Source organism: Sparus aurata, chromosome 8, assembly GCF_900880675.1.
Source record: "Sparus aurata chromosome 8, fSpaAur1.1, whole genome shotgun sequence".
NCBI lineage: Eukaryota > Metazoa > Chordata > Actinopteri > Spariformes > Sparidae > Sparus > Sparus aurata.
The window spans coordinates 23466437-23490173 of record NC_044194.1 but is presented as its reverse complement, the minus strand read 5'-3'; the positions used below and the strand labels follow the sequence as shown (position 1 = coordinate 23490173).

General features: G+C 40.9%; 1 protein-coding gene across 1 annotated transcript; it reads left to right on the top strand.

Annotated features, from left to right (window-relative positions):
• Positions 1–600: 600 nt before the first annotated feature.
• Positions 601–16854, top strand: LOC115586100 (ceramide kinase-like). Its single transcript, XM_030424870.1, has 13 exons — positions 601–961; positions 5301–5441; positions 6228–6350; positions 6438–6563; positions 6650–6716; positions 6906–7051; positions 8094–8168; positions 8703–8855; positions 9156–9261; positions 9863–9942; positions 10505–10710; positions 11092–11312; positions 11403–16854. The coding sequence occupies exons 1-13, from the start codon at positions 826–828 to the stop codon at positions 11488–11490; spliced, it is 1668 nt and encodes a 555-aa protein (XP_030280730.1). The 5' UTR covers positions 601–825; the 3' UTR covers positions 11491–16854.
• The last annotated feature ends 6883 nt before the right edge of the window (positions 16855–23737 follow it).

The window sequence follows — 23737 nt, the reverse complement described above, 5'->3', positions numbered from 1 at the left end:
GCTCTGGGTCCCACTGGATTGATCACAGCAGAAACTTCTACACAAAGTGTGTTTGTCTCCAGCAGAGAGGAGCTTTATCTTCGTCCGGCCGAGCATCCGTCAGAGGACGTGACGGATTTCTGATGCTTTCGAGTGCTGGGTGATATGCTGGAATTATGAAAGTTTTGTTCATTGTGAGAAGAGGGGAGGATAGTTCAGCTGATTTTGAAATTTTCTCAAGATGTTTGATTATCTGCTGATAAGGAACAGAAGAACATACCACACTGATAGCCAGTCTGTGAGTTTGGCTGGATTGATTCTTTGTCTACTGATACCTTTTGACATCTTGGCTTCATCGAAGTCTTGTAAGGTTTGCAAGAAAGTTTTGGGTCCGTTTTGATCCCAAACAATAGGTAATTTACAACATTTTTAATAATTCGAGTCAGTTAGAACTGAAGAAGCCTCTTGGATGAGAGCTGAAACGTCTTGAAGAAACTGAAACAAGTCCAGTTGCCTTCGATACAACACCTAGATCTACCATGACCTGGATGACTGAGAACCTTCATCAACTAATTCGAGTTTTGTGGCAGCACGTGAACGCAGCACTTGAATAGAGCTCCTCCTACTTCCGGTATAAAACCGCTATCTGTCAGAAAAACATCCCGAGCAGAAATCCGCTACACGGACACACGTCACTAACACCACCGCTGCTAATAGTCGTTTATTTTCGGGGTTTGGAGCCTCATCGGACATTCAGAGAGAACATGGCCGCGCGTAGGTAACCGTCCCGGGGCTGCCGCTGCCTCCTCAGCCGGCTGAAGGACGGAGCAGGACGGACAGACACAGATGGAGAGGCCGAGCAGGCAGCTGCTGCTGTCCGAGCTCCGCGTCAGAAGCACCGCGTACGACGTGAGCCTGAGCCGGTCCCTGCTCACCTGGAAGAGACGGGTCTCCAGCCCGGTGTACCACCCGTTTAGACCCAGTAAGACCCGCACAGCATATCTGTGTCTGTCATGTGTGTTTATCTTCACCTGTCTGTCTCTCTGTCTCTCTGTCTGCGTGTCTGTCGGCCTTGAACACACAGCGACATCCTGTGTGATAAACAAAGGACAGCGAGGACATGCTGGACACGGTTCAGTGTTTGGACCTATACATATCACACAGCTTAATGTACAAGACATAATGTAGGACAGTACTTGAGACATGATGTATCCGGTTATATAACACACAACATCCAACAGCCTGACACACAATATGTGGAGGTCACAGTGAGGCTGCAGGCAGAGGAGGAGGAGGAGGAGGGAGCAGTGTAAACCAAACCTCACTTACTCTCTACAGTAGTCTGAACACAGGGGAATATAGAGCCTGTCTCCTCCCATGTGATAAACAAAAAACATCCTGCTAGTCATTATAATGAGAGACCCTCTAAAAATAATGGCATGGTGTCTCGAATTAATGGATTACTATTAGAAAGCAATCGTGACCTGCTTATCTCAAAACAATGATTAGTAACTCAAGATAATGAGAAATGTTCTCATAATGATGATTTAGTAGAAATGTTGGGTCAGTATTGCAAAAAATAAAAACTTTAGTATCTCAAAATAAGGACTCTTTTGATTATGTCATAAAGTCATCATGTCAAGATGCATAATAAAAAATATTATTTTGAGATACTACTTCATAATCTTTTCATCATGAGTCACCAATGTCATAGTTTTGTGAACTGAATTTTGAGACTCTAAGTCATTATTTTGAAAAGGTTTGACATTAATTTAGGTAAACTAAGTCATTACTTTGAGAAAGTTATTTTTTTCTTAATATAATTTTAGCAATATATCATTATTTTTTAGATAAGACCCTTTTTGACATATTAAGTCATTATTTTAAATGCTGATTCATTATTTTGAGATACTAATTAATAATCTTTACATACTAAGGCATTATTCCTAGAAGGTTTCTCATTACAATGACTAACGGGATCAATTTTTCCCATCCAACTGGCTTCCATAGAGAAATACTGAGAAAAGGAGGAGGAGATAAAATGTATCTTTGAAGAACTGCATGCTGAACACTTCCCTGGTGTTGGTGTAACATGCAGAGGAGTATTTTTTACATTGGACTATTGCCACATTTTCCTAAAGGATGTGACGACTTATTGAATCACTGGGAGCAACGTGTGTGTGCACCCTCTCTCTCTCTCTCTCTCTCTCTCTCTCTCTCTCTCTCTCTCTCTCTCTCTCTCTCTCTCTCTCTCTCTCTCTCTCTCTTCTCTCTCTCTCTTTCTCTCTCTCTCTCTCTCTCTCTCTCTCTTCTCTCTCTCTCTCTCTCTCTCTCTTATTAATGTTTGATTGCAACATAACCTTTGAGTTGAGTCAATGAGGGAAATATTCAGCTCTTTTGCAATGCATGCTTAACATTCCCTCATGTTTTTTTTTCTCTCTGGGCGCCCACTGTGATCGCTGTTACTGAATGCTGTGTGACCTTGAGGTTCAGCTTCCTCAGCAACAAGTGTGTGTAGGCTCACAGTGATGGAACAATCCATGAATGTGTAGGGCTAACGTTATAATAACTATATATTATTAATAATCTTTATTATTTGTAGTGCGTGTGATTCTGATCAACACCTACCTCGTCAGTAGACCCTCCCTGTTCACCTCATGTGTCCTGGTTATGAAAACAGAAAATTTGAATATTGAAAGTAACAGAAAGGTTTCAGATCAGACTGAGGCTGCCACAGGGTTCACTGTGACCTGTTCACTGACTGCAGGCTGCCTCAACTTAATTGATCCTGAACTGATCAAGAATCAGAAAGTGAATACTAAATGCTGAATGCAGATATTTTCATCTTTAATGAACCAGTAGATTTTTCACGTCACTGTGCAAACCCAAAATAACTCTGACAGCGTTTAATGTCGGCAGGTTGACGCTGCTTTCTGCCTCATTTCATTCAGGGTTTCAGTTTCTCATCCACATCCTGTTGTGTTTCTGTCCTCTTGGTGATGACAGAAATACCTGCCGGGTGTGTTAAACTGAAATAGACAGCAGCGTATGTATGGGTGTGATGTGACTGTGTTTCAGCCGTGAATCTTTAATGTCTGACCTGCTTTCTGTCTGCTGCTGTTGAAAGATGCTGCTGTTTTTTTTCATAGAAGTCTAAACTACATACATATGGGAAATATAGTAGTACAGTAGTATAATGTATAAGGTACAGTACAATAAGGTCAAGGGCAAAATGTATATTCTAAGCAAAGAGGCACATTCTCAGCGTCAAATCATGGCTGGACTAAAGGTTTCTTTTTTTTAAATTCTCTTTTAATTTAGTTACAATATGGTCTCAAACAACCAGTGTTATCATTTAAACATTACTTAATGTCTTGAACATAGATTCTGTAAAGATTCTGATTCTTTATAGAAACTGGATCAGTTGTATTCAAAGTGACCACACCATCAAAAGATCAATACCTCCAGCTCAGTTGCCCTACAGAATTTGCCAAGTATACAATGCAATATTCCAATCAGAAAAATACTGTTAAACGACGGCTGTCTTGTAGTGGTTTTCGAGGATGAGCTGCCGTTTCTAAAACACTTCTCAGGAGGTGAAATCAGGCCGAACACTTGGAGTGGGCTGATGTATACCAGAATTTCATTTACTGATGAATCCAAGTTTGAGACGGTGTGTGGTTCTCCTGCAGGGTTTTGTGTTCCTTCATTCCGTCATCGACCAGACTCAGGTAGGAGATTCCCCCCCCCCCCCCACGATGTAGTGGGCCACCTCCAACTGCTGTCTGCAGGTGTATTGATTGTGGTGCCGCTGTTAGAACATGTTTCTGTGTTTGATGGTTGAGCCGTGAGCTCTGTCTGTGCGTTCCCGAACTGAACCTGCAGTTATGTTCCAAAATGAAAAGTTGACACTCTCACTCATACATTCAAACTCATTCAGGAATCTCAAAAATGCATCTTAAACCCTTAAAGGCACTTGACCTACTTTCCAAATTTCACATTAGTCGTCAAACTAGTAGAGAATCGTTTGTCTTAATTTCATTTCAAAAAATCACATTTTGGAATGCAACTCATTTTCAGAGGAGTAGATAGCGTTAGTTTTAGTGCCGTTTCATATCAACATCAAATCCAGCAGAAACATGCTGTCCTCCTCCTCGCTGCTCTTGGTTCAGTGTTCCATGTGTAGTTTTGGCTGATTAGTGTCAGTGACTCTGCTGTAGTGTGTTTAGTTCGCAAATAGATGTGCTGCTGCTGCTTTCAGGAACATCTGGTTCAATCAGATGTTCATTAAAGGAATAATTCAACTCTAAAATGTGCTTCCTTTTTTTGAGCGTCACATGTTCAGATGGATACACATGAGTCTGCACATTAGCTGACGCTTCCAGGAACTTTTCTTAAGCTACCACCACGTGACGTTTCAGACATGAAACAAAAGCAGAGACGCACCTCACAAGTACTTGCACAAAAGGGATCACCTGACAGGTCATGTGGCTTAACAGTGTTAGTCCTCTAGTTTTCAGTCTTGTTATTTCTGTGGTTGTCTTGGCCATGTGTCATTCAGAGTTGGGGTGGGAAGAAGAAATAAGAGCCCTTTTATCGGGTAGTTGATAAATGTCATAATGGAAACAATGTCCAGAACTGAGGTTTTTTTACTTAGTATGGTCCTTTTGTTCTGACCACAGAGAGCGGATGAGTCTGCAGCTGATTAAATTGGGGTTTACAGTGATGAATAATGTACAACTACTGATCTCCTCTCAAGCCTCTTTCATACATCATCCATTTGTCTTGTTTAAATGTTTAATATTGCATCATCAAATCCAATAGCAATGATAATAGTTGTAGTTTGAATACAGAAGGAAGCAGAGGGTGCCAACTGCAGGGTTTGTGGTTTGACTCCTGGCTCCTCCGTCAAGTTAAAGTGTTTCATACTGCTCTCAACATTTATATCAGTACTTTGCGTCTGTGTACGTGTGAGCCAGTCACTGCCCTGCAGGTCTCGCAGATGTCAGTGTGATTTCGGATGAGGTTTTTCTTTATTTCTGGAAGCTGGAAGTTGCCTTTTCTGGTTTCACTTCAGTTCTCTGACACAGCCAAGAATAAAGCTCTTGAGTAATGACTCCTACTCAGTCCAGTCTGATTCTAGAGTGTTTTTTTTTTTTTTTTCAGGAGACTATTTGGGTTAATGTTCTATTATATAAACTTGCTGCGTCACCGTGACTACTATTTGAGTCGCAGTGACCTCATTCCCACGTTCATGTGCTGCTCCGAAAATATCTGATGTACAGCTAACAAAGTGTGCGTGCGTGTTTGTGCGTGGTCAGGTGTGTGCCACAGCGTGTCAGTGTCAGAGATCATCTCTGTCAGAGAGGAAGAGGAGGAGAACAGCAGCAGACGAAGAGACGATGGCAACTGGAAAAAGATCAAAGAGAGAGAAGGGAAGGACTGCAGGCAGGCCTTCACAGGTAAACACACATGGAAACAGTGAAATACACATCTGGCATCACATCTGTACACGCACCTGAAAATAGACATGAAAACACCTTGGAAAGTACCAGAAAAGATACTTAAGATCGTACCTGCAAACACAGTTAATACACCTGAAAAAATGCACAATAAATAAACCTTGAAATCTATTACACATCCTTCATGGGCCGTGTCTACATGATGTTTTTTTTATTGTTCGCAATGAGGAAAAAAGCAAATGCGGCAGCGGTCAGCTGCTTAGACAAAATGTACTGCACCCAGCGTCTTTTTTCAGACTTTCAGTGCTTTACAGCTGGAAAGGAAATTATGTTGACATAGGTCCTAAAACAGTAAACACATCGGGAAACGCGCTGAGAAAGTCAGTAAACATATTGCTTACATCGTACATATCTGAATGTGAAGTAAACACAACTGGAAACACTTGTGTTTGCACACCTGTACACTGAGCTGTGGACACAGCTGCATGTTCACTCTTTGGACTGACTCAGCAAGTAACTGAATAAAGCAGCATGAGAATAAATTCTGGAAATAACTCCAAATGTGTCTCTGTAGTTCCTTCACAATAAAAGCAGTTATTTGGCTTACGGGTGAAAGGTTTTTAATGTGAAGCAGCCAATCAAAACAATTTAGGATCAGTTGTTTATTCCCCCATAAATCATTGTATGATCAGTTATTAAAAGTTTTTGACATATATCTGTGTGTGTGTGTGTGTGTGTGTGTGTGTGTGTGTGTGTGTGTGTGTGTGTGTGTTTGTCATGTGTCAGTGTCGTACGTGGAGAGATGTCGGCGGCACCGCTGGCGGTGTGCTGAGGTCACCTTCATCTGTCCAGAGGAGGCATTGTGTCAGCATTGGGTCAGCAGCATCAGAGAGCAGCTCGCCGCCAACAGTATGACTTCACACCAACGCACACTGACCAACACACGCTGACTAATATATTGTAGGCATCTGTCAGTAACATTATTGTTGTTTACAGCCAGCAGACCCAAAAACCTGCTGGTCTACATCAATCCGTATGGTGGGAAGCGACAAGGCAAACACATCTACGAGCAAAAGGTTGCGCCGTTGTTCGCGCTGGCAGGCGTCTCCACACATGTCATCGGTACGTCCTGTATCACTCACTTCCTGTTGTTGTGCTGTCTGTGTCAGGGATTCTACAACTAAAGCACATTTTGTTTGTTGTCATAGTGACGGGGTATGCCAATCATGCAAGGGATCACCTGAAGACAGAGGCGGAGCTAAAGAAGTTTGATGGGTGAGCATCATTATTTTAATTAAATCAAAAGGCAAGAGAGCTCATACAGGGTAACCGCCAAAATAAAAGCACCACAGAGAACCAGTCAAACTGCTGTACTTGACTTTTTACATTTGGCAGTAACGACACAGAAATGTTATACGGTTAAAGCTCATGCTATGCTAACTTTTGGCTTTGACCCCGGCTCAGGGTGGTGTGTGTCGGAGGTGACGGTATGTTCAGTGAGGTGATGCATGGCCTGATCTGGAGGACACAGATCGACAGCAGCGTGGATCCAAACTGTCCAGATGAAGCTCTGCTCCAAAGCTCGCTTCGCATTGGAATAATTCCTGCAGGTCAGACACACTAATACCACTCCTGGAATCACAAATACTGATTTTATCTTTTGATTTTTGGTTGAGGTCCTTTCAGAGGTTCCCAAAGGTCATCTAGCAGTTTGTGGACGTCCTGAGGAGATAAATGATAAGATGCTCCTTTTGGTCTCTGAGAAGGTTCCTGAGGACTTTAATGAGGTTTTGTAGTCCTGGAAGACACTTAACTGTCCCTGAGGAGACTTTAGAGACTTTTGAAGAGGCTCATGACGTCTTTGAGGAAGTTCAAGGGATCCTTGAGTGTTGTTGCTATGGTGACCAGCCGTTTTCACATCATATATGATTTTGTTCTTTTTAATTTTGTCATTTAATCAATGCTAAAAACACAATATACAAGAAATCACGATCTGATCATAGAAATGTGGAAATCCTTAAAGAATCTTTTCCAAACGAGACTATAATACAGTCCACTGACCTGTTAAGTGAATCTATTTCATCCGAAGTCCATGGGTGCCTTTTAAATCAGCGAAAAACTGAATAATTCACAATTTTTCAGCGCTATGTATAGATAAAGTTAAGTATATTTGTTCACTGATAAATAGACGGACTGCAGAGTGTAAATATAGCTTTAGCTCAGATCTCTGACAGAAGTTGATGTGAACTTTGTTCAAAATTATTTTAAAAGGCAGCCAATCAGAGAGCAGGACTCTGTACAAATGAAGATACTGACTGTGGCCTAATTTCTCAGCCTTTCTTTGCCTTTTGTTTTCTGTTGTTCTGTCTAACTGCTCTATAAATACACCCACACGCACACAGTCGTCTGGGAGACATTAATTTCCTCTGCAGCAGTGGATGAGAAGCTGCTCTGCGGGTTAATTAATGGCTGCCGTGATTTGTGCAGGTGTGTGTTTGTGGAGCAACGTTGTTTTTAAAACTTTGTATTCAAACCAGCAACATTTATTAAAAAAAAACAAAAAAACAAGAAGAATGTTAGATGTTGTCAGTCCCGTCAGTGAGGGTAACTCTACATGGAAATGTTGACAGACAGTCCGTTTGTTTGTTTCAGGTTCGACAGACTGTATCTGCTTTGCTACTGTGGGCACCAACGACCCTGTGACCTCTGCACTGCACATCATTGTTGGTCAGTCACATCTCACTCACTACACAGCTACTATAACCTGAGTCATTTCAGCACCTGACAGGTTGTTTAACAGGTTATAAACAGAAAACATGTGAATAAAAATAATCAGAACTCAAAGGCTGTTTGTCCTGCAGTGAGACATTATTAACCTTTTTTCCTTTCTCAGGATTAAATTGGTTAGATGTCACTTTATTTTGGATCAATATCCAGTTTGTTCTCCTATGTAGTCATACCATATTTAATGAAAATCCAACGCTGCACGTTACTTTATTTTCCACGGTCTACTGCTGCCATCTAGTGAGCAAATAGGCTCTGAGCATGCCCTTAGTGGACAGTAGGAGGGCCTCTGAGCAGGCCAAATGAACCAGCAAACCACCGGTGTAAGCTTTATATAGTGAATCTCATAGCTTCCATATTACCCTTGGTATAAGTGGTTTTGAATAGTTGGGTAATGAGACTTCAGCGCACCTGCAGGTTTAGATTTAAAAAATTAAAATTTTGTGTGTGTGTGTGTGTGTGTGTGTGTGTGTACAGGAGACTCTCAGCCGATGGACGTGTGCTCGGTTCACCACAACAACACGTTCCTGCGATACTCCGTCTCCCTGCTGGGATACGGTTTCTATGGCGATGTCTTAACTGACAGTGAGAGGAAGAGATGGATGGGACCGGCCAGATACGACCTCTCAGGTAGAAATACAACATTCCTTAAGATGGTTTTAGGGGAATTGTCGTATTGTCAGCTGTTTTCAAATGTTTAAATAAATTCTTTGCTGAAATAATGTAGAGCAGGTTGGTCTTTTTCAGTCCCGAGTAGCAGCTTTGTACACATAAACATTTATTTTACTGAATACCCCAAAAAAATCTGCTGCAAGTGCTGTAATTCAAGTCTGCAGACCGCAGTCAACTAAAGGGTCCAGTCCAGAAAATTCAAACTATGAACTGACGATGAGGATGAGAGTAAACCCTGGTCCGTCCCCTTCATTACAGGTGTGAAGATGTTCCTGACTCATCATTACTATGAAGGAACAGTGTCCTACCTGCCGGCTAAAGGCATCGTAGGAACGCCAAGGGATGCAGCTAGGTGTCGATCAGGGTGAGTGAGATGTAATAATAATTGATAATGTGAATGTTTTTTTTTTAATTCAAATAACAAATGGCTGGTTCAAGTTAGTTAACACTTTAATTTAGTATCCAACTCTGTTCAGATTACCTACAACATTTTCATTCTGGTTGTGTTTGATATAGAAAAAAACCCAGTTTGTTTTAACTTTCCGAATGTGTATGTTTACTAGCTAAAACTGTTTGTCTCAAGTTAGCAAACATTTTAGTTTAAAAAATAGTTTGGTTCAGGTAAGCTTACAGGTTTGATGTACTGTAAATGTACTTCAGTTGACAGTCTGGTTGATTTTATGCTCACTGCTGGTTTTGTAAAGCAGCTGAAGCAGTTTGGTTCAAGAAAGCAAATGTTCTATTTAGTATCCAGCTCTGTTCTGTTTGTTTCGTTTCATTGTGGTTGAGTTAAGTTTGGTTTGGTCAAACATTGATAACATTAAAGTTTATTAGCTAAAACCATTCTGCTTGGTTCGGCTAATGATTTGGTTAAGTGATCTAACAGTTAGGGTCTGGTTACGTTTTATGTACGTATTTATGTTTTATGTACTTTTTTAATGACATTGGTGTCTGTACATTTTCAGCTGTTTGGTTTGTCAGCACAACGGGCAGCTACTTTCAGAGAAAGCCGAGATGTACGAGATGGATGACGCATCAGACAGCCGTGAGTCCAAAAACATCTTCATTCAGAACTTCGAAAACAAAGTTAATAAGAAAATAACTAAACTGTCTTTGAAGTAGATATCCTGTCACACTGCCAGCTTGGCTTCTTCAAAACTTATTTGACACTATCTGATTTAAATGTTGACTCTTGTTTTGGAAATAAAAGTGGTCCACGAATGGAGCCCTGGGCCACACCACAGAATAGTCCTGTACACAAGAAATTAAAAATCACCAGTGCTGACATGAAAAGACCTACGCTTCATATAATGCCTGGTTGCCTAAGGTTTTTTCATCCATTTAGTGGCTGTTTGCGAGCTTTCAGTCCTTTTCTGTGATCTTTGGCTGAGTCTGACCAGTTGGAATTGCAGAACAAACATATTTGTAATATTTACTTTATGTAGCCATAGATTCATTCTCAAGTTTAGAAACTGACAAAACAATCTCATCTAAAAGTCAATTTTGTAGCTGTTCTAGAGGCATCAGTCACATTTCCAAGAACAAGTGATTGGCAGTGGCACCAGCCAGAAATGTCAAAGCTTTTTTTGGGGGGGTTCTGGTTTCAGAGAGTGACGGCGAGTGGAGGACAATCCGAGGAAAGTTCCTGGCCATAAACGCTGCCAGTATGAGCTGTGCTTGTCCTCGCAGCCCTAAAGGCCTCTCACCTGCTGCTCACCTGGCGGATGGCACCACGGATCTAATCCTGGTCCAAAAATGTTCTCGCTTCGACTTCCTCAGACACCTCCTCCGACACACCAGCAAAGACGACCAGGTAATAAATCAGCCCAGTTTATGGTTTATCCACATAATCACAGTTAACAGAGGGAAACGCAAGAAAGTTTCAGTAATCAGTGGACAAATGAAAGATTGATCCAATCAAGATCCAAACTGAGAATTCAAAACTAATTTTCACCTCAAGTTACTCATGTGAGTTTGATCACAGGATCATTTGTGCTAAAACACGTTTCTTGCCAGCGTCTTGATTGAGCCCAAAGCCAGATTACTTTACTGTACATTGGCCATAAGATGGCGAACAATGGCTGAGACCGAGGTTGTTTGTGATCTTGTTTGTCTGCTGCAGAGAGTTTTAATAAACAGGAGTAAAGACCTTGCTCACAGTCTCCTTTTTCTTCCCTTGTTCCATTTTGTCCAGTTTGACCTGACGTTCGTTGAAGTTCACCGGGTACGGCGTTTCCGCTTCACACCACGTCACTGCCAGAGTGACTCAGACCTGGAGCTGGACCTGCGCGAGATCGGCAAACGGCAGATCTTCAGCCAGATCTGCCGAGACCACCCGGCCTGTGGCTGTGCCCCCGCCTACAGCAGCTGGAACTGTGACGGCGAGATCCTGACCCACACCGCCATCGACGTCAGGTACAGCGACCTCTGGAAGTTACCCTCTTTTGTATTTTAAAGATTTTAACCCAGATTGATAAAAACCTCTTGTTTTTGTTTTTTTCCCAGAGTGCACTGCCAGTTGATCAAACTGTTTGCACGAGGGATTGAAGAACCAACGGTGTTTGAAGATCTCACCAACCCCTGTGCAATATAGACCCACGCCCCCATTACTCCGTCAGACACTGGAGTCGTCACTCCGTCTGCAGCCTCTGTCCACGTTACTGCTGCCGTCACGTGACACTCATCACATCCTTCACCAGGAGACTCGACAGAAATTACGACTCATCAAGAGTTGTGCTTATACTCGACAAAGATCAGTACGGAGAGAAACAAAACTTTACTTTCTGGGTCTCAAACTCATGAATTGTTTAAGTAATAATCAGAAAATTACAACCCAGAGAGTAAAGTTTGCTCATCAGATTTGATCTGGTTTATTCTGTTGTTGTTTTGATGTGAGCAATTGAATGGTTGCAGGGTGTCTGGCACCTGATTTATTTTTAATATTGAGCTCCAGTCCTGAAAGTGAGACCTGCCCTGTTTGATGATATTTTTCAACATGGTCAATCTTGAACATGACCTGATGATCTCGTTACCTTGAGGTTACAAATGTTGCCTGTTACAGTAACAAAATATGAGCTGCTCTAGAGGGAAAACGTCAAAGCCTTTCTGTCTGCCTATAGAATGGACTTTTGCCGACTCAGACTTGCAGGTGCTTGCAGATGGATTCGTCTTGATTTCGTGGGTGTTTTGACTCTGACTTCTCTTGTCTCAGACTCGGTCATGAAGGTAGCTACATTTGGACTTGGTCATCTGGCCGTTCTGACTGTGACTGGTTACACCGTCTTGGGTGTTACGACGCAGCTTTGTCTCAGTGTCAGCCACCAGTCTTACCTGTTACTGATTTGGCTCAGCGAATGTAAACTATAAAGCCTGCTATTCAGTTGGGATTCTCCCTCCCTTTCACTACTTGTTTGTGAGTGTTTTCAAAATCCCTGTCTCTACTGGAAACTACCTCCAAACTAGAAACCTATACGAGAAATGCAAGTTATTCACCGATTTGCACGTGGGACCAAAACAAGCTACACAGTCAGGCAATGACACAGAAACGTACAAATTGAGGCAAACACCATTCATGAGCCGCTGCTCCGGGATTTCAAACCAGACCAACACGGCGGCTCGTGTGGAAAATTTCTTCTAATAGAAAAAATGCTCACCGAAATGTGTTTCTGAAGACTTTGAAGACAGATTCTGTAACTGCATGGCTTATCGCTCGCTTTTAGTGTTAGCTCGACAATGTTTAGTTTTTAAAGTGTTTCATGAGTTTCCAGAGGCTTCACCTCGTCTCATGTAGAACACATCGCACGGCTTTCTACAAAGACATGAATGGGAAGTGTGAAAACCACGGATCCTGTGGACACGTACCTTCTGACTCAGTGCTTTGAATCAGACTTGTCTCTGTCATATGGATTATTTTGACTTTGACTGTGACTTCTTTTGAACAGACTGAGCTTTTTTCATATTTATTCATCTTATAAGTAGATTAGGAATTGTTACATGAATGATAGCTCATTTGCACTTTTTAAATAGTTTTGATTATTTGAAATACTCTTTTAATACTTTGGATTTATCTGTTGCACGTTTTTAAGGATGCCAGACACCTGCAAGTCATTGCTGTGGTCATGTGATCAGTAGGGGTCAGGAGTTGACTCACATTCAAGATAAGTAGAAAGTAAATCCCCTGCACATGGTCAGAGATTCCACTAATGACTAGTAATGTGTCTATTCTTCAGCCGTGTGAAGGTTTCTGTTGCATTCTGCGTCTCCAGCAGGTCCACTAAGATATCTCCAGTCCTCCATGTTCTCGTCTTTCTCAAGAAAAACGCAATCTCAACCATGAAATTGTATTATTTCATGTTTCAGGTCCCAGCAATTTATGAAAAAAGACAAAAACTATGACAAATCACAGTCAAGGAAAACGTTGTGTCAGTCAGGCTGGTCGTGGCTGAGCAAGCTGAGCAGCGCACACATGAATGTTTTCAATCTTCCATATATTTCCATATGCAAATGAACTCAAAACAAAACACAAATCAAATCATCTGAGCACTAAGTAGAATAAGAAATTCTGCTTTTAACAGCAACGTTTCACACAAACTGTGCGGGTATTCTGTCTTCAAAATGAGCTGAAGTTGTAGCCATAACTTTTCTCTGTGTGACGTGATGTTCCGAACTCGTCTGTCGGTTTTGTTTCATAAAACCTGAAGTCAATCATCTGAACCTTCCACAGATCAATTAAGATTCACACACAGCAAAATACCATAAAGAACACGAAGAAGTGTTTTCAAATCTGGTGGTCAGGGCCCCCTGAGTGTTTGCCAAAAGAATCTGAGGAAAGGGAAGCAAACATAAACATATGTTTACTTTCTTTAACATCCTAGCGATGTCGTTCTTGAGACGACAGTGTCAACCACTTCGGTCTTAACTTCAGTGTTTCAACAAATACTGGGTTGATTGCCATAATTGGTGGCCCAGTCCCAGTCCCAGTTGTAAAAACGTGACGATCCTCTTGTCATCAGGTCAAAATCTTTAAATCAATTTGTCCATTAATTTGGCTTTCAGACCAAATGCCCTCAAAACTCATGACATTCCCATCAGCCTCAGCTGTAGCATAGTGACACTTAAACTAAGATGGTGCATTGTCATTGTTGGCATTTAGAGTTGATGTCGTAATGATTCAGATCAAACGCTGTAGACACATACAGCTTGAGAAGAGGCCTCACAAGATAAAAAGGGTGGAATAACTGCACAGGGTTTCGTAAGTGCAGTTTTTGATTTTTGTTTATTGACAAAAGCAGATTATTTATCTTATTCAGTAAGTTAGTGGAAGGTTCCTATTATTGATTTGAAGTGTTGTGAAGTTTTCAAGGAAGCTGCTTTGTGAAGTCCAGAGTTGATACTCAGCCATCTGCTCACAAAACACAGGTTCACATTGGTAGTTTTTTAAAGTTTTGAATCACTGTTGGGTTTTGTGTTTGAAAGGTTCACAGCGGACAGCTCTGAGCATGTCGTAGCCGAAATGTCTCTGTAGCCGCTGCTCACTTTGTTCCCACAAAATACAATCTACATGTAGCAGAATCATCTGTAATACTACTTTCAATTTTCTCTACTAATATTGTTTAAAGCGAAGATGCGTTTTCCTCACAAAGTCACAAGATGTGAGCAGTTGGATCGAAGGATCTCATTAAATCAGAAAATATCTGAATCTCAAGAAAATGAACACCTAAGGTGTTAATGACCTCATGACCTTTCACCTAGCACCATCCTCAGGATGAAGTGGTTGTTTTAAGCTCTACTACTAGTCTTTAAATCATCGGGCTATTGCTTGTAAACACTCCAGCTTTGTCATTCAGAATATAAATTAAATCGATTTTAAATTATGTGATTGTCTCCATTTTATTTTGGAGAATTTATCTTTGACTCTGAGATGAACCAGATGGGGCAGGAAGTTGAATCAGCACTGGACTGTAGATGCTGTTTGTTTGTTTGATTGTTTGTTGTCCAGCAGTTCTGTTTCCTCTCTGCTGACATTGAGCGGGACTCAAACTGACAGAGGAGGGAACCAGTAGCAGCTCTCGGTGCTCCAAAACACCAACCAGTCAGCATTCTTCTGATCCTAATCTGACCAAATACCAGCCTGGTTTTAATGATGTAGCTGTTTGTCTGTTTTTGACAGTTGTTGGTCATCCTAGAGATCTTCACAGGTCCAAAATCTCAGAGACCTCACAGACCTGATTAGACTAACAATAATGTGAACTCGGTCTGACTTCGGACTCAGGTCCAACTTCAGTTAGAAGGAACCCAGTGGACCTGTGAAGATCTCTAGCTCAGCTGTCTGTCTAATGCTGATTTGTCTCTTTAAAGTTATATTGATGTACAATCAGAGTCTTAATGTTTGCTGTAAAATCCCCAAATAACAACAAACCAAATGTGTTAAAATCATGCACACAGAGGTCGACTGATGACATGTGACTGAAGTGGCTTTTTAATTAGGAGAATGTTTGTGCTTCACCTTCTTTATATTTAGTGCCCAGTCAAACGAAAAACTCTCAAAATTGCAGGTTTATCGTGAAATAGCTGATGATGGAGGCTTGATGACGATCGAGTAAATACTTGGCGAGCTATTGTAGCTGGTGAGCTCACCGCTAACGTGCTATTTAGACGGGAACATACCAGCCCTAGTCTCACATGACAGCCTACCTGGCTAGCTCAGATGCCAGGCTGGCTCACCAGATTAGCTGATGTTGTCTTCACAAATCGTCCAATCTGAAAACGCCTAGTCACACCAGGAAGTGATCACCCGCGGGGCAACCCCCAATCGACAGAGTGAATGTTCACTAAGCACGTTTTTGCAATATTGCAACGTTGCAACTTCCTGTTTATTTAGGTTGAGCTTGGGCTCCTGTGAAGTTTTAGGCGCAAAAAACCCTGAGTGAGGCTTAGGAGAACGTCATGGTTTGGCATAACAGACCAGTGTCGGTCGCCAGACTCTGGAGAATTCACACCATTCATTCAAAAGACATTTTTTACCATCAAATCCTGTCCCATGATTGTCTGTCAACGGTGTCTCTGTTGTGGAGCGGTTTATTAAAAACTGGATGGTGAAACAATGCTAACAAGCTAAGCTAAGTCAGCATTGTCACAGCTTGCTATTGATTTATTTAGTTCAGCCTGTCCTTGTTCATTCAGAGTCAGGATCTGGAACTGTGATACAACATTAAGATGTCTTCTAACAGGTTAAAAAGAACTACACAAGTCTCCAAAAACTGATTTAAAAAACCAAGGTCTTCTCGTTCTCTCACAGACAAGCTGGAGTTAGAGGTTACTAAGCTAGCTATGTCGCTAAGTGGACACACATGGACTGCTGGGTGATTGTGGACAACTCTTGATGTCTTTGTGGAGCCATTTTTTCATCACATCACACAGGGTTATATAGAAATGAATGGTGACACGCAGCTTAAGATATGTTCCTCAACTTTGGACAGTCCAACTCTCCATTCCTTCAAAAGTCGCCTCTGAATGAGATCAGTAGCACAGATCTGTCAAAGTTGAGGTCAAAGCGAATACTCCTTACAAATTCCTTTGACCCAAAGACGACATCGTGATAAACTGATTTTGTCATCAAAAGTTTGCTGATCCGAATGCTGCGGCGAGCCGGAGATCAATGAAATATGTTAAAATCTAGATTATAACTGAATAGGCAGAATTCTATATCATGAGATCATCTGAAGCATCAGTAATCTGCTAACAACATGTAGACTATGTAGAATGAAGGATTACTATTTTTAAGATTGATTATTCTTTATTAGTCCGAAGTGATTCTATAAACTCTTCAGTTGCGCTGAACAAATGACAGTTTGATGTAGTGAATCAGTCGACCTCTTGCTGTACTCTGAGCTGTAACTGATCTTTACCTTCTGCTGTAGCTGTTTCATTATCAGGAATTAAACACTTATTCAACTCTTCTGTGTGCACATTGATTTTTATTCCGTCAGACCTCCCACTGTTTGTTTCTGCTGCATGTGTGGAGTTCTGCTGCAGCACTTCAGTGGCTCACAGCTCAAAGGTATTGTTATTTCATTTAAAGGAGCAGTTTTTCTCAAGCAGCTGACCATCACTGTTCGCTGTCCTCTGGGGCAGGGGATATATTTGTTTTTGAACCATGCTTTTTGTGTCGACAACCAGCTGCATTATGGTCATAGCTGTTCACATACAAGCTTTTATACTGCCTGTGTTACTTGAGGATACCACTAGACAGCACAACGTAGCTTCTCTTTGAAACTTCCGGCCATTGTTGTCTCTACTGCTGACATCCTTTCTGACTCTGATACTGTCACATCCTCGTACAGGCCCCACACTACTCCTAACATTCAAGTGTATATTGCATCTTGCAGAAGCATAGCTTTCATTTTTGAGGATGTGCAGAACCGACGCTCCAAACGGAAACAGGTTACACCAGGCCGCTATCATGCATATGGAAAATTTGTTGGAAAAATGTAATTTATCTCTGGTCCATGATGCTCCATAAACCATTACAATCTTTTATTTCAACCAGGAAGAAGGGGTAGGCTGGACTTATATCACATAAGTGTATGTTCTCCTACTATAGTACCTGGATTAGACATTACCACTTTATTACCAAAACACCTGAAAGCGGGGGAGGGAAGTCTCATCCCCCTAGATCTGAGCAGTGGCTTTCTATTCCCTGCCACCGCTCCTTGTTCGGTTCATGACATCTGTCTGTCGATCACACTTAAGTTTAATTTTCTCGCTACCTCTACGCTGCCAGCCTGTTGTCCTTCCAGTGTTTCGGCTGCTCGGATCAATTTCACCACTGATGAAGTCCCAGTTGGAGTGCAGGGCAATGAAACGTTATGGTTTAAACAATTGACAACTGAGCTTTGAGGTGCTAGAAGATGTTTTTTTTTTATGTATGTGTGGATGTACTGATAATGATGCTAGTTCATTAAGTAGCTTAATATTTCTTCAGGTCATCCTCTTACCTCTCAGTAGTAGAAGTTATTGGATCACATTATCCCATTTAAGATGTGACCGGCTGTGCTTTCCGTAATTCTTTCCCCAAAATCCCCCCCCCCCCCCCAAAAAAAAAGCAGGTAGAACACCTGAAGCATATATCTAGTGCCCGTGGATATCGGTACAGTGCCCATAATTTACACAAGGAATGATGGGATTAGGACATAAAAATGTTTGTCATTTAAGAAATATTGACTAAGGAAGAAGGAATGATAGAGGGAAACTTGTGACTTAAGTTCAGAAAGAAGCAAAACCCCTCTTATGATGCTCTGAGGTCTAATCCTAGTCTGAGCAAACAGAGGCACAAATTACAGTAATTAAGAGATATATGTGTGTTTGTGGATCAATACTCTGCATTGATGTGAGGATGATTTCATGTGAACAAACAGCAGGCAGCTCTCACAGGTGATTACGGCTCATTAAGGAAGTCAGATCCAATAATTTCATTAAGATTTCAGGAAGCGGAAGCTGGAAAATCTGATTCCTCACTCAACATGTTGACACGGTAAATAATCAAACCAATAAAATCTGAGTGAAGTCTGTCGGAGGGTCGATACCTGCGGGGGTACAAAAGGAGGCAGCCCGGACCCAACAGCCAGTCTGCAGGTCTGATCCGGTCTGATCTGGTCTCTGAGAAGGATCTGTACAGGTGAGTCTCTTCAGACACTGACTTTGTTCTTTCACTGTGGGAAAAGCTTATTTTGACCAACTTTTATTAGTTTGAGCTGTTATTTATTTCCAGAAGTTCTTACAAGCAATTCTACCAAATGTTGTCTCTGTTCTTTTCTGATTCATATGTAGACACGTTTGTGAATGTTGCACTTTAAAGGTTTCTCATTCTGACTGTAAGTTTTTTTTGAAAAATATATTGTGACTGTTTTTTATTTTTTTATGAATTCAATTATTGTCCAAAATGTGTACATTTCAACAATACAGTCATTTGTGAAAGATCCAAAATCTCAAAACCAGTGGCACTAAGTTGCTGCTGTACTACTCTAAGTAAAAACACTTTATGATAACCCTGATTAATAAATCGTACATGTATAAACTTCATAGCAGAGTCAGCTCCCGCACTTTTGTGATCTTCACTCTTTATCATTACTATTTCACTGTCGTTTGGCCTCTTTTTACTTCAGTATTATTTGTTGCATAAACTTTTATTCATTGTCAGAATGTCTTCTCCAGTAGATCTGTGCTATTACTTTTCTGTATTCTAACATGTTTCAGTGGTATCTACATTTTGGAGCTGTGGCCTGAAGCACACTACTGTTAAATACATTTAAACCAAAATGTATTAATGTTGTAAATGCAGCCACACTGCACCAGTGTGTAACATTTCTTACAGTTACAACCTTAGGGGTGCCAGAATTAAATAAACAAACAACAAAACTGGTTATCTTTACAATTCTGTTGCCTTTGATAAAATGTCCCTTGTTAAACAAGTCAATGAGCATGTGTATGATCTATTTAAGCATGGCATCAATTGCCCCACCTTGTGGCCACTAGCAAAACACCACCAACAAATACATATTAATTGGTGTATCTCTTTGATGTCATATACAGTATTTTATAGTAACAAAGTTAAGCAGGGTTGTCTAGATGGAGATGCTGCTCTCACATACATTTTCTTTAGGAAATGCACATTCTAGTTAGTAGTTATTTTACTGTTAACGAATATTTAAATAGTATTCATTCAAAAAAATTTTTTTTAAGTTTCAGCTGATGTTATAGTAAAAATAATATTTCAGTTAGAATAAGTTCATTAAGCGTCTTTTTCGTTTTTCAAAAAAATCATTTTGTCTTCTCAGGAAATCACTATCCTCACCTTCCTCATCCTCATGATGCCGTCCATCAGTGTGACTCAGGTGTTCTTGTTGTTGGCCCTCCTCCATCTCACCACATCACTTCCTGTCAGGTATGATCACCTGCACAAGTCTCACACACACAACTGAAAATAAATGATGTGTAATTATGTTCTTGTATTTCAAACCAGTCAAACATCTTATCATTTTGTCAGATTTCTTCTGCTGTGTTTTCGAATACATCTTTCAATATTTTATTTGTTTTTTGTATTTGTATAAATGTTGTGTGTCGTCCTGTCATGTGACCTCAGGGATGAAGATGAGATGGAGAGTTTCCTGACTCAGATCAGACGCCTGAAGGCACCGTGGTCTCTTTCGGTGATGAATTCTGAAGACGCTCTGCTCGAGGCCAGACTCAGGTGAGTTTACTCCGAAAGACGCAACAAACTCATAACATTTTTACACTTTTTGGTGAAGAAAATGAATCCTGGGGAGCTTGTAAGTCCTTTAGATTCAAATTCAGCAGAGTCAAGGTTTAAACTGCCCCTAAAATCATCTTTTGTTACTAAACTTTCGTAATAACAGTGTGTGAAATGACAGTGTGAAGGTGTCACTTGCTGAATCTGTAGCTCCATAGAATAGTAATTACTTCCTGTCTTAGTTCACTCTTACGTCTGTCACTGTAATTTTTGACAGAATAATCGATGTGTAGCTATTGTCATTACAAAACAACAAAACATAGAAGCATCTTAATTGTGAGGGTGAATCATAGACCAGATGTTAATATGTGTATGTGGATCCTTGTTAATGTCATTGTTTGATGTGACTGGGTTTCAGGCAGCTGCTGTCCGCGGGTCTGGACCGCAGGAGGCAGCTGGGAGACATCGAGTTCTCCAACAGATACGCTGAGTTCCTGAGATCTAAAGCCAAACACAGCTCCATCTGTGCCTTCCTGCGCCGCATGCAGGGCGTCAAGATGAGGTGCGAGACCTCTTGTCTCAGACACGTCACACACAACTGCGATACACATTTTAACAACATTATAAAACTGTGATAGGCCTGATAGCAACTGGGATAACACACACAAATATACTCAATACACTCAACTAAGGTTTCAGCTTCATTCGTTCAGTAAAATCTCTCTAAACAGTCTTCAGACTTCCAAGCTGCTAACTGCTAAACTACAGAAGAGACGATGTGAGTTGATAACAAAATATTGATGTGTTCATCCAGGTCTCTTTCAGTTATCACCCAATGCTTTCACTGGGCTCTCCCTCCGTCGGTGAACAGTGGGCTTGCTGGGGTAGCCAGTGTTCCTGGTGTTACATGTTGGTCGGGAACATTACAATGACAATACTTGTTCACAGCCCACACTGTCGTTTTGCTTTTTTACAAATCACCACTTATTACTCAGTTGGATGTTCTGTAGATGCATTTTTGGATCAATGTTAGTGGCACAAACTGAACACATTGCATTTCCTGTTTCCTAGCCTACTTCAAAATAAAAGTCAGCCTGTGTTACACCAGTTAAAGACTTTTGAACTTGAAGCTGCAGCAGTAGGAAATGTTGTTTTGCTTTAGCAGTAAATCAACATATTGCTTTACAGACATTGAGCTTCTTTTCTTGTAAAACGCCCAGTGTAGCTGGGATAACTGGTGTTACTGTAGGAAAATGTTGTCATCGTGGCAACCCTAGTGAACGGATTTGGACTGCAGCAGAATCCAGTGTGGGTCTGGGTGTTTACTCCTCCAGGAGGTACACCCGTCTCTGTCCTCTAGAAATACCTTGCTCAGCAGCTCTGTGACAAGAATTTGCATTGCATTGGTGCATTTGTGTCTTTGCATTTTATTTTTTGATTAATCAGGTTTCATTTTAGGTCTCAACTGAAAAACAGGGCAGCTGGATCACTTGATATATGTATCTTCTTTTAATTGAGTTAGTATTTACACCATTACATATGAAGGGAATAGCTCTATAAACTGTTCATTGAGGTTGTATGAACAAAATCATGTTGCCAGAATTAATACAAGGCTTAAATCTCATTATAACATTTCCAATATTTAATTTTAAGAAGGCTCTCTCTGTCAGGTTTGAACACACTGCCACTGTTTAACAGTTTGTAGGTTATCATAGGAAGAGAAATGATAAAATACTTTGTTATAACTGAGAAAAATGTGTTGTCAAAACGGGAATATTAGTAAAGACGACAGTCTGTCTGTCCTGTGCAGCAGTGTTTAACCATCACTGTGTTTGTGTCCACAGCACGGTGGGAGGAGACACGGAGAGGGTGAACCTGCTGCTCAGACAGTACATGTGTCCGTCCGTCTACAACAACTGGCCGACCGACATGTAGTGGACACTCGGCAGAGACGGAGAGAGATTAAAGCGGATGTTAGAGGGACAAACATGTTACTGATGACCTGAATAAATTATCATATTTAATGTGGAAACACCTTTGTTATTAAAATATGTTTTAAGAAGTACTTTCGTTGTTGAGTGTGTTTGATAACTGTGTGTGTTGATAACATTTACTCTCACTTACGCTACAATCAGGTGGCTGAGCAGATATAAACAAGAACTGTAGGAAAAAGAATATACTGAGTTACTGATCTCAGTGAAAGGAGTAAACCATTCTGATGCCTCGATATATTATGTCGAACTCCTGTATTTCTATTTTCTGCCACTATATTTCCATCCCCCTACATTTTGAATATTGTACTTTATTCCCCCACTACATTTATTTGATAACTGAAGTTACAAGTTACTTTGCAGATCGCATGCTGCATGAGAGCCAAAGTAACACACTCTTTAAAGTAAAACTCTCGCGAAAATGCAACCTAGGCTTTTTTTTGTCATTGTATATGAGTCAATCAGTCGTGTAAAAGCATAATCACGATGAAAGAGGCACTTTTAAGATTTACCGTATTTTCGTTTTCGGGTCAAACTAATTTTCAATGGGAGTGGTCGGGGCAAATTAGCGATAGCATCAAAATCGCTATTTTCAAAACATTGAGAAGGCTCAACACAACATGAAACTTTGCTCGTAGTATCACCAGGGTCTCTGCACATGAACACGAGCATTGAGAACATTGTTTGTGTGCACAGAGTTTACTAAAAAGAAGGTTTTTGAACAACTGATGTTAGCAGTTTGTTCCGCTCCCAGTCGTCATGGCAGCCGAGAAGTATCAATCTCAGAATGCGACTTAACATGGAGGGGAGCTAAGGTGGAACGCTCTTGAAGCTTAGTTCCATATAAATGCACAGATAATTCGTTGTTATGTTTGTCGATTCAAAATATAATTTTGTCAACATGGGAAAGTCTCAGTTTGTCATAAAATGAATGAAACATCAGACGGTGAAAATACGTAATCATGAAGATGACACAGCCAAGAGACATCGTCATCACCAAATCCAGTAACTGGAACATTGTAGAGCTGCTCGTGTATATCAGCAGCTCACATAACTGACGATCTGCCCTTTGACATAACTGCAGCTGTCAATATGACCAGATTTATTGTAGATTTTCACCTTTTTTAGTACCTTTTCTGTGCCGAGTTGGCGGCCATGTTGGTGTTTGTGACTTTATTGAGCGAGGCGATGTAGTTGAGATGATATTTTGCTTTAATCACAACAAACTGATACTTTTCTGGCTTGGAAAATCATCGTTCAAAATAGACAGACATCATATGTTCAGTTCATGGCACAATTCAAACAGGGTGGTATAATCACTTGTCTCTATTCATTCACTACCATACAAGGTTTCGGGGCAGGTAGTTGGGTTATAAAACCCACACAAATCTAATCTACCGCATTCAATATATTTATGGCGTCTGACTGTAGTTGTCCTCTCTGTAGTTGTGTGTCGTTATGTATGTTTGTTGTCAACCATAAACAGAAACCAGGAAACACGAGCTCTTGATAAGGCTGAGAGGACATACGAATATGAGGACATTAGTTGATGGAAAACTTAAATGATGATGATCACTAATTTATGAACTTCTGCAAATATG

Bases quoted from the DNA above. Each gene is read 5' to 3' on its own strand.
- LOC115586100 (XM_030424870.1), top strand. From the start codon at position 826: ATGGAGAGGCCGAGCAGGCAGCTGCTGCTGTCCGAGCTCCGCGTCAGA. The intron at 962-5,300 runs GTAAGACCCGCA...GTGCGTGGTCAG, and splicing joins GTACCACCCGTTTAGACCCA to GTGTGTGCCACAGCGTGTCA. The intron at 8,169-8,702 runs GTCAGTCACATC...GTGTGTGTACAG, and splicing joins TGCACTGCACATCATTGTTG to GAGACTCTCAGCCGATGGAC.